At 39.5% G+C, this 12,241-nt stretch overlaps 1 protein-coding gene across 3 annotated transcripts in view; it reads right to left on the reverse strand.

The window, feature by feature from the left end:
- ENOX2 (ecto-NOX disulfide-thiol exchanger 2) overlaps nt 1-12,241 on the reverse strand; it is a 258,742-nt gene that overhangs the window by 45,875 nt on the left and 200,626 nt on the right. For all 3 annotated transcript variants that reach the window (XM_080794862.1, XM_080794861.1, XM_080794863.1), the window contains one exon: nt 4,427-4,582. In XM_080794862.1, the coding sequence (XP_080650988.1) occupies nt 4,427-4,582 (156 nt within the window). The remainder of the gene's footprint in view (nt 1-4,426; nt 4,583-12,241) is intronic.

Raw genomic sequence — 12,241 nt, forward strand, 5'->3', positions numbered from 1 at the left:
CCACTGAGACTCTAAGGAATGTCTGGTTACTGCCACAGTTACATATAACACTGAAAATATAAAGGCTTTTCCCTTTAAAAATTCTGTGGGATTTAAAAATTCTGTGATGAAGTCATCATCCTATTAGATGCTGTGATTATTCTGTGGTAACTGGTAAGTAAGAAAGCATAAAAACTACTAAGAGTGGGGTCAAGAATGCTGGGGTTTATTTATTTTCCTTGGGTAAATGTAGAAAGCCTCTGATAGCATTCGCTCAGATTTAGGTGTATGCCACTCAATAAGGCAACGGGCTGTACTATCTTCCTTAATGGACAGTACTTGTACTTTAATTAACAGCTCAAAGCACTTTTTTGTCTGGGCCTGATTTTTTAATCCCACTGAAATACAGTGTTCTGGGCACCGCATGGATAACTCCATAGGAGGGCAAATTCAAAGTCTACCTATTAATAAGGTACTGTGCTAAACTCTTCTAACACCTCAACCATTACTCTAGGTAGAGAAGAAAACTTCATGTAAAATTATTCAAGATAACAGAGTAATTTAATCTCTAGTAATAGAAAAGGAGGAGCTTCTAGCAACTCTAATTACAACTAAGCACCTACTCTGAGGAGCTCTTTTGGGGTAATCAGCATTAAGATCAGGGTCACTGCTGATCTCTTTGAGAAGTGAGGCAGGGGGCAGTGTGGAAGACCTATAAACCACTTGCACGTATCTTGTTTTTCAAAGGAGCATCACAGATCACTCCCCTGGTTTGCCAGAATTTATGTACTGCAAAGTCTTTGAGTTGATTTTATTAGACAGCCCAAGACTGAAGGCCCCTAGACAATGAGCAGGGGTCAGATATATTTTAATATAATTCCAACTGATTGGAAATAACCAGAAGACTGGTGGATCTTTAATAATTCTCAATTTACCCACTTTCTCTAATTTTCTTTATAGAACCCAGCCCTAGGAGCCAAAATGAGGTTGGCCTGTTCTGAGATAGTAAAATTAAAAAAGTGCTCTTGGGTGCTTTCCCACATCCCTGTACACACATGGCAGGTGATATTCCACCATTTATTCCATGTTTCCTGTTAACTGGACAGTAGACTCAAAATGCAACCTCTCCATGCAGAAGGTCTATCAGCTGAAGTGAGAGGAAAACCAATAGCGTTGTATCCTGAAAGCCAAGTAAAGAAAGTATACCAATGAGTGAGAAGTAACCAACTGTGTCATATATGGCTATTAGGTCAATTAGGAGGAGAACTGAGAATTGACTACTGGATTTAGTATTATAAAGTCACTAGAGTTCTTAAACAAGGGGCATTTTGATAGAGGGGTGGGGCAAAAGCATAAATGAAGAAGATATGAAAGACAATTGAAAAAAAACTGGAAAGAGATAGTAAAGATGGTTTTTGTACAGAAATGCAACCTCCTGCTTCTCTTTTAAATTTCGAAATGTTGGAATTCCTCAGGGCACTCTGCTTGTTTGTCATTCTTTCTTGATCTATAATCTCTCTAGTGGTCTTTGTCATTCTTATACTTTCAAATGACGTATTGTTTCAAGGATGAAGGGGTCACTAGTACTAAAAATAGCAGAGAGATAACGTAATTTAAGGGGTAAAAAATTATCCATTGTATCTAGCACCCAATATTTAAGTGAAAATGCATTAGAGCAATGAATGATTACTGTTTTAATTTCAGTGTCTTTCACATGGAAATGTTCCAGGAGAAGATAGGCTTGTAGTTGGGCTGGAGAGGAATGTGATACTGGGAAGCAGTTAAACTTGACTAAGGGGTGGGTAAGTGGCAAGTAGAAATGATGGATCGAAGACAGTCACATGAAGCATACCAGTGAAAGGTTTGTCAAGTCAGGAGCTGGACTTGGCATTTGTGGGTAATGGGAGCCCCAGGACTTTTGGGTTCTGTATATGTTACAAGCACCTGGATGAAGTGTCAGGTGGGAGAAGGGATAAGGAAGTGATGGCAAAGATACTTTCTAGTGAAGCAAGACAGAAGCAGATTCGATGGCTGCATAAAGAGACTGAGAGTCCCCAGCTCACAGGACCTTATTGCTTGAGAGGCCACTGAGTACAAGAGAATATACCAGAGACAGAGGCCGAATATATCAGAGGCAGGCTAAGTACTGGGGTTTATAATCAAGTTTAGGTTGGTTGGCTCTGGAGAAGATAAGGGATTCAGGCATACCAAACCCCTCTTCCCATCGCACCTTCACAGTCTGGGGGTGTTAACAAAAATCATACTTGCCATGTTTTCAGCACAGAACTAAGGGAATCTTCTCCATTGAAGTTTTCCCTCTACACAATTAACCTGAGACCCCTTGTAACAAAATCCAAGTTCTAAACAGGAAATAGAACACCAGTTTACTTTAAGCTGTATTAGGAGGGTCTGTTTTTAATTCAATCCAAAGCCAGTTCCTTCCCAGAAGCCACCATTTTACTGGCACTAATTGCTCTGTCCACATTCTTAACACAGGGATGAAGAACTAAATGATTAAATCATGAAGGTAAAATGTTCCCTTTCACTCTGTGGCCCTTTTAGATCAGAACTACAAAGGCATGATATAGGTGGAGAAAGATAAATGTATTTGAGAGATGTCTGTCTCTTTCTTTTCCTAGAGACTATCAAAAAATTAGAGCCTCTTAAAAATAAGATTAGAGCCTCTTTAAGCTGCATATGTCTATATTCTTCTAAGGACTGCTCAACAATGTCATCTATGTGTTATACACAAGGTATCTGTTATTCCTTGGAAATTCAGCAACTGAATAGCCTGTAAAGTCATCACTTGTTCCCCAACTAGATATTATAGGTTATGAGCCATCCTGTTACAATGGACTTGATTGAGACAATGAAAGCCTAATGCAGGCTGATTATGTAATAAATGGATGATTATACCAGCAGGATTCTACCTTTACATATGTAGGGGGTTTTAACACTGGAAATGCCTAAATTCATGGCTTTTGAAGTGAAAAAAGGTAGTAGCAGTGACGCACAGCTTTCTCTAATCCAAAAGTGACACATGGGAAGAAAGGGAAAAAAGTCCCTGCCCATTTGTAAGGACAGTGGAAGTAAAATCAAGAGACAAGTGTATCACAGTGCCATTCATTCACTTAGGCACTAAACACAAATCCAGGAATGGCCACTTGAGCCGGCAGGTAAGGTCTACTAGGCAATATTAGTCTCCATTCCCTAATTCTCCTGTGACATATTAGCTCTTCTCCCAATTCAGTCCTCTGTGATGCTAGCCTCCTAGATTTCTTATTGACCTGGAAGGAAGTATTCTGCTGACCTTCAAGTTCAAAGACCTGAAGAAGGCATTAAGAACATTTTTCACTAACAAAAGGGACCAAGGTGATTTGTCTAACCAACCCCGACTGATTCTAAAATCCTCTCGGTTATGAGCAGACTACCCTAAGTAGAATCTGGGTCCCTGCCTGGGCCTGATTCCATGATTAACTGATTCCTATGCAAGGTAGGAGATGAAACAGTTGTCTGAAGTCACATGACAGAAGTTCTGTTTATGGTGATAAGGCAAGTTCATTTGATCAATGGCCTGAACCCTTGAATGTGTCCCTTAACAGCTTTAATCTCAGCACTGTGGTAGCAGCTCCCTTAAGCAGGCCACCCAGCACCACCACTAGAATTGTGGAAAAAGCTTTAATGAGGCTCGAGTCATGTGTAGAAATAACTTCTGATCGCTTAAAGTAAATAAAACCCCAAATAGATTCAGAAAAAAAGTCTTGAGTCAATTATTGTTGCTATGTTTTAAGTGAAATATATCCACCATATCTTTGCAGACGTTTTTAAGAGTCTAAGGAGAAACCTATTCGTTACCGACAAGACAGATCCCTAGACCATTTCCACATGAATTTCACTGCCTGGATGGATGCAAGTGGTTTGACTTCATCTCAGTATTCCTTTTTGCCCTCATTGCAAGTTAAACCTCACCCCACTGTCTGTTGTAGCCCATCAGTGGAATAGCAGTAGTTTGAGTGATGTGTGAATAGCTGGTGGCAGTGGAGGATTCTTAGCACCAGATGTACATTCTTATGTGCCTCAGGTACGCTCAGACACACTCTATTACTGCCATCATCAGCGTGCAGGCCAGTTATGAAAAACAGAGTCTGTAAATGACAGTGTTAAACAATTTGTGTTCGGTGTCTCCTTCTGTATGAACACACTTGAATTCCCTACCAGATGGCATTAGAAAAACGTTTTACCACTTGTACTGCAACCAGCACACAAAAATCTACTGTTCTGTGCATAAAACTCAGCCGTGCCTTGTAAGAGAAAATTTTCCTGTCTTTTGTTTTCTAGGTGAAGCTTCTATACATACATCTTTGAAGCCCTTGGGTATTCTTTTGAAAAAGAGTGTTCCTAGACACCAAAACATTGTGACTTGTGTGGAGGAAAAGCAGAATATTACTTGGATTTGGAGGGAAAAGCGTGCAGCTTTTACAGTGTATGATCTCTTTTACTACTGGCATATCTGGTGGAATTGGAGGAGGTACTATTCCTAAGCCAGGCATCATTGGAGTTATTGGTGGAATTCCAGTCATCATTCCAAGAGCAGGATCAAAATCTAAAAAAGGAGAGAAAAGAGAGAGCAATAAATGACACCATGCAAGGTCAAGTGGAGGCAGAATATTACCTTATAAATTTCAAACCAAATCTTTCTAAGACAGAGGCGAAATATTTAAGAAAACATGCTATTAGCATCACCAGGTCTTAAATATTATATTCTACTTGTGCATTTTCCTTTTGGGATAGGGCTGTTTGTTTTTGCTTGACGAATCTGTTTATCTCTATATCTCATTTTGATATCCAGGCCTTTCATACTATGACTGTGCTTTGTCTGTTGATCTTGCCTTCCACTAGTTCCCAATACACACCCTCCACTCCATTCGGACAAGGCTTCTTTCTCTCCCTTGTAACACTTCTTGTCTTTTTGCAGTATAGCATGGTATTAAGAGCATACAATTTGGGAATTAGGCAGACCTGGTTTGCTTAGCAGGATGAATCTTTTGAACCTCCATTTTCTCATTTACAAACCCCTACCTTATAGGGAGCTGTGACAAATAAACAAAATGATAAATGTGATGTGCTTAGCATAATGTATAGCACAAAAATACTCGATAAATAACCATTCTCTGTGCTTTTGTTCATGTTATTCTCCCTGCCTGGAATCATTTGAGCCTCCCCAAATTCTCCCCATACTCCAAGCCTTGCCTTAAAGAACTCTTCAAGGCCATTCTCCCTGAAGAACTTTTTCCAGATATTTCTGGTTCATTCTCAAATCTGTGTTGAAAAACTGTTTTGCATCTGTTGCCACTGAATTTCATTTTATTTTGCATCATCTTTTCTTTCAGGGATGCTTCTTGGATGTGTAGGGGCCCTCACAAATGTTTTTTCTGTGGGGTTCATCTACATACACAGTTTGATTTACCCTAAATCAGCATCACCACTATTCAGTAGCATAATCTCATGAGATACTATGAAAGAAATGCCACACCAGGCAGCTAGAGTGATTTACTTACCAGGCTACCTTCCTGGAACCAAGACTCTGGGAGGACTCCATAGGCAGGAGTTCCAAAGCTTCTTGGAGAATCTGGCTGACCCCACATGTGGGGTAGAGGATTGGAGAGTGCCCCAAAGAGGAGAAAGGAGGACTGGGATCCACATAAGTTCAGTATGAGATTGGGACTCCTTGCTTAGACAACACTGTGCATCCTGGTCAATTCCAGGCAATGAAGAGGAAATTTAAAAATTTCAAGAAAGGTGCTTTGTAAGATTAGAACCTATACAGGATCTGTTCTGGACTCAGGGCACCTACCCTGATCACACTACCTACCCAGCTGGTCCTTAGCACCAGATGGGGACTTAGTCAGTATCAGGGCAGGCATTTCAAAGCATGAGGTCCCCTGAGATGTGAACCTAAGGCAATGGTCCCACTTGCCTGGGTCTAAGGGTGATACTGATTTCATTTAAATTTTGTCTCTATATTGAAACACAAGTTCTTTGAGAGAAGGGAATGCATTCTACTTCCTTATTTCCCCACTTCTCACCATTGTCCTCCGCTACAGAATGCACAATGCACTGCAAACAAAGTATTGCATAAGGAGTTCTGATAATGCAAGGGTAGTTGCAGTAGCACTCGTAGGTCCGACTCCCAAAAACCTTACTCTGCTCACCACAGACGCTTGAGGGGGCAATGCCTATAAGCACGTCCTCAAGCTGGCTCTGAATCCCCTGGGTGGCTCTCTAAGATACTGAAATGGGTAGATCTAAACAGGGTAAAAAATCTGTGGTCCATAGAGAAGCAGAATTTCAGGTATAATAGGCCCAGAAAAGTGAGTCTTATGACCAGGCAGATGGGTAGGTGGGCAGCACATGTGCATCTTCTATTCAAAGTCAGCCCATAAGAGCTAGGACATTCCCTATCTTCCCACATGCCGAAACAGCAAGACCCCAGATGTGTATGGGAAGAAAAAAAGATGTCTTCCAAGAAATTAGAAGAAATTTTTTCTGAAAACAAATTTACTTTTACTCTCACATGTCAGCTCACCTAACATGCACTTGTACACATGCATGTGACTGTGTGCATACACACACACACACACACACACACACTCCCTTCCTTTCTCCCTGTGGCTCTCATATCTCTAGTTTCCTCCACATACTAGTTAAATGACCTTAAGGAAGGTTTCTTAATATCTGGTAATATAACACTATTTCTTTTTTGATAAAAGTGGGGATAAATGATGACATTTAGCTCAAAGAATGAAAGGAAAAAACAGATATGAAAACCTCTGGCATGATAGGTGGGTGTCTTGATAGGTAAGTTTCCATCCTTCCAGTCAAAACATTCGTACACATATTAATAAGTTCACTTATTCAGGCATTCATTCCCACATTCTATAAGCATTTACGATAGCTTTTTATATATCAGGCTCTAACAGGTGGGGGCAGGGGGGCCAGGTTTTCCTTTCCATCTTAGGCCCCTGATACCCTGTGTTTCTATGCTATAGAATAAGAGCACTGTGGTTAAAAATGCCATTTATGTCTTTGGAAAATTTTATTCCTTGTGTATATGATTTTGGAAAAATTGTTAACATTATCTCACCCATTTACAAACTGTTAATTTTCAGTAGGAAAAGATCAGATTAGATTGTGTGCCAACTAAACAATTCCATCTATTTTTCCCCTCCAACTGAAATGTTTGTCTTCTTTTTTATTGTTCTGCCTGCCTCCTCATTGTTATTCATATAGCTCTGTCACTCACAACTCTACCTTAGCACAGATTACAGAAACATCAGTTCATTAAACAAGTTCTGCCGCTTTGGCTGAGAAAGAAATGCCTGTCTCCATGTACTGTCTACTAATAAATGGAGACAAACAAAAAACAAATACACAGGATAAATATAACTCCTGACTGATGTACTCACCACTCTGTTTGGTATGATTACATTAATATTTTATGAAATTCATTTAAAAGCAAATGTATTTATGACATATGGCTAAAGTGAGAATAGATAAACTCCCTTTCTTTCTTGTGTTCAATATGCCAAGAGTTCCATAGGCTACATTGCCTAGCAGGGCTTACTAGAGGGCAGGTTGCAAAAGACATTTCAAAGACTCCTAACACATTGATTATTCTTTTGTTTATCTTCAACCATTAAGCACCAAAGTTGATGTGAATTTCCAATGCCAACCAAGAAAATAACCATTTGAAAACATTGGACTTAAACAAGTATTGCAGAACCTGAAAAATCAAAGAAGTCCAACAATTTGAAACACATTGGGAATAGAACATCAAGAGAAATTATCTCCCTCGTCAAGGCCCCCAGCCTGGCTTTGACAAGTACACTAACAACTGTATAGTATTAACATTTATGTTAGGAATTCAGATTTTTGGAGGAGATTTGAAATCATCTTATAAGGATTATGGAAAAGGCCAAGGTATTCTTCCAAAGTCCTTCCCACAATAAACACCCTGTTTTGCTTTTATATCTCTTCTTCTAGCACCTTTTCCCTACAGCCTTCTGACTCTTGGCATTGCCATGCCTGGAACTGTCATAAGGCACTGGTTTGTATTCCCTCTTCTGATTCATGAACTTCCCCAAATCTCAGTGTACTAGAGATGCTATGAATGCGGTGTTAGTTGGGCCAGCTTGCTCCTCTGTGTTGCAGCTCTACTACAAGATTTCAAGTAATACTTCATTGTAGCTTTAAACATCCCAGCTCCCTAGCAACTTGGGCGCATTCAACCTAGAGTAGTTATCTGGAAGTAAAATCATCCTCTGCTCTCCTTACGCATTTGAGACAGGGAGTTACACTGGAGGCACATACCATTTCTATGCTGCCACCCAGTCATCCATACATCCATCCATTCAACAGTTTGATGCCAGGCCCTGTACCAGGTGTTGGGATTGAGGGAATGAGTAAGGCAAAATCCTCGGCCTCATAGTCTAGTTTAGAAACATTCACGCAGTTACAATGCTGTATCACCGATTATCGACACCCAAACTGTTGGGTGCTTACAATGTGCTAGGCACTGTGCTAAGCATTTTATAAAATCACATTCCAGCAAACCTGTGAACTAGCTACTGTTATTATCCTTCATTTTATACAGAAATTGGGGCTCAGAGTACTTAGTTACTTGTCCAAGATTACAAGCCAGTAAGAAGCAGAACTAGGATTCAAATCTAGGCTGGTCTAACTATAATGCTCCTAACCACTATACTGCCTCTCAGTATAGTATGACAATTGTTTTAATGAATTAACTCAATTATAGGTGTAAGGTGAAACAGGTATGATTAAAAACATGGCAGATGAGCAACAAAGTACTTCCATACAATTATTTTTTTGTCCCAGTGTGACAGATTAAAGGTGGATACAAATTCTTTGAGACTCCTCTCATTAAGAGGTGAGGTCTATGTTGCCCACCCCCATTTGAATCTGGATGGGCTCCAGACTACTTTGACAGAAGTCTTGTGTCTATTTTCAGGCTCAGGCCTTAAGAGAGATACCATTTCCATTTCTTGTTTCTGGGAACACCTGCTATTGAAACTTCAAGAGACTGTGTAACATGTTGGAGTACGGTTGTAGAGAGACATGTGGAGAGGGCCTTAGAGTAAATGGAAGGGAGGGATCCAGCTGAGCTCAGTGTTTTTATCTGTCCATGCCAAGGTGCCATGCATATGAATAAAGTTGTCTTGGAACCTCCAGACTAGCCTACCATAGCTGAGACATCCCAGTTGATACCATATGGCACAGAAGAATTGCCCATATGAGTCCTACCCAAATTCTTCTCCCAGAAACTCATAAAATAGAATAAAATGATTGTTTTGTAAGCTACTAAGTTATAAAATAGTTTGTCATACAGCAATAGATATATAAAGTATGCAGTATGGCTAGGGAATGGGATGTGATTAGTCAATAGAGTTGGCTATTTTCAATGAATGGAAATAGTACACTAAGCACCCAAACTAGACTGATCATAATTTTTCTTAGATTATTGAAAGGTGCTTTGTGACCTTCCGAGGCCCCAGAGCCACTATCTTGAGAAATTGTTGTCACTGTACTGTTGCTGTGTGGAAGTGGGCCAGTTGAAACAATGTCAGGGGACTAACAATCTACTAGGTGGACTAAGACTACAGATGTCTACAGAACACTAGGAACCTTAGAGGTTGACCATTTTTGATGCTTGACAAAGACACCACACATGCCGATTTCATGGTTCAGTCCTTGATATTTTCTGGCAGGATGGTTCACGGTGGTGTTCTTCCTATAAAATGCAAACTCCATTTTTGTGGCAGGGGAAGAGGGATGGTGTCCATAATACTACTACTCATTAATTCAGTGTACATTAATTTCTAGATTATGATTTGATTTTATACATATCATCTCATTTAATCCTCATAATTCTAAGGAATGGGCAATATATTACTCACTATTTTACAGATAAGGAAATTGAGGCTCAGAGTTAACACTGTAAGGCCATTTAGTAGGTGGCTTTTACTAATCATACTCTCAACCATTACTCTATATTGCTTCCCACAAAGTCCATGGATCTACAGGAAGAAAAAGATACTCCTTGTCACATTAAACTCTGTTTCTAACTACTCAACCTGTAGCAGGCCTTTAAATATTTATGTCCAAAAGGCTATCATCCGGTTGCTTATTTCTATACCTAGTACTTCCTGTTGAGATGTTTGATATATGTATTGCCACACTATTAGGTAATTTAGAAGCTTCTGTTTTAAATCAATTGTTTCAACTTTGACCCACAGAAGAAGTTGAAACTGTGGCAGTGTATGAAGTGGAGGTGGGCAAAGGTAGGAGATGACACATTTACTGTTGCTCTTACCTTTTTAGAACTGGGCCTGGTTCTGGCTAGCTGGGAGCCCTTTCATACCCTCAGAACGCTCTGCTGAACTTAGTGACTTCTCCCCATCCAAGGGCTGCCCTGCCCATAAAGGTACTTCTATTCTGTTAGATGTTCCAGAGACTCTTTAAGCACCAGGAGGTAGTTTGCACTCACAGTAAAACCACTGTAATGCAACCATAGATTAGGCTAAAATAAGTGCTCCAAATGGGATCTAAATATATTAAGGTATTTCACAGAGAATTATGATTCCAATTCAGGTATACATTTCCGGGACATTATTGCTTTTTCTTTAGAGTTCCCACAAAATTCACTGGAAAATTAAGAATTATGCCTGGGTATTAAGAAATTTTAACCCATTACAGTCTTGACTGCCTCCTCTTCATACAAATCCTCAAAAAGACTTTTCAAGCCATCAGTTGCACACTGAGGTGAAGAGAGAATACATATTTCTAAGGACAGCCTGGCTGCACTGTGAGATGATCCTGCAGTTATCACTAGTCCTCTTGGAAATAGGGCACAAGTCTCCAAATTTTTGCATAATGACTCTCAGGTTCTACCAATATTTGCCTGCTTCTGCAGAAGATCATCCAAACCTTGCTTCAGGCCAGCTGGAAAGTTGAAGCAGGGCCTGGTTCATGTACAATGGCAAATAAGGTAGCAAACTAGGCTTGGGTGGGTTATATGTTATAATTTTAGTTCACAAAGACTCACCCTAGTAAGTCTCAACTTTGATTTCAAATTTCTACTAATGAAGCTTTATTTCTTTAGTATAAATTTTTGCAAATATCTACTTTTTCTAGCCAATCTTCCACCTATTCCTTCCTATTTATTTGTACTGTGTTCTTGCCTTGTTAGAACATTTGACAGATTCAGGATCATGACTTTGACTCTCATCATGGGATGCTGTGAACACCTTTAGAGGGGCATTAGTGAGGACATTTCACACTACATCTGTGGTTCCCAGATTTCAAGATTTTAGAGAGGAATAAAATAAAATTACATACACGTATACATTTAATTATCGCCCCCTTAATCTGCCAAGAGAAGGTGTGGAGAAAAATAGCAGAAACTAGCCAGTGTACCATTTGCACAGTTCATAAAAGACAGAATATTTTAAAACCAAAAATATACAAAGTCTATAATCTCAGAATAAAGAACAGTGCTTTCAATTGTGCAAATTTAGCTTTATGTAAAAATCACTGTATTTTTAGTTCTTACATTTTGCAACAAACTAGGGAAAGTAATTGACTAGTCCTGGGCTACACACCCATGCTTGGGCTTCAGAAATCACTCAGCTACCACACTTAGTCTCCATTCCTATATGAAGCTCCCTGTGAAAAGATTCTTTCAGAACAAAAATATCCAACACACACAAAATTGTGAAGGGCTATGAAAAGTTTGACTTCTCTGAGGTTTGGTATATTTTCTCCTCACGGAAAATGCAAATTATTTAATTGATCAGGTTTCCCTTTTTGTTTTGGTTATCTGGTCACTGTATGGCTCACCTTTAGAAACTGGGTAGGATCCTATAACCTACACATCTGAATTCTAATTAACCTTCCTACCTGGTCTTCACCTCTGATACTCATTTATATTTTCCTAGATGCTGGTTTATTTTACTTATAATTTTTCTTTTTTATTATAACCTTACTTATAAGCTGCCTCAAAGTCTTTATGGAATGGGGTGATGTAATTCCACTCAACATTTAATCATTATCCCTGTACCATACACTCTTACATACTTTCCAGTCATTGAAGCATCATTTCCGCTTCCTGGACCATCCTTAGCTCTTTTTTTCTCTCCTGCCACATTCATATATATCCTTGGATACTGAACTAAAATATTACCAC

This window comes from Martes martes, assembly GCF_963455335.1.
Source record: "Martes martes genome assembly, chromosome: X".
Classification (NCBI taxonomy): domain Eukaryota; kingdom Metazoa; phylum Chordata; class Mammalia; order Carnivora; family Mustelidae; genus Martes; species Martes martes.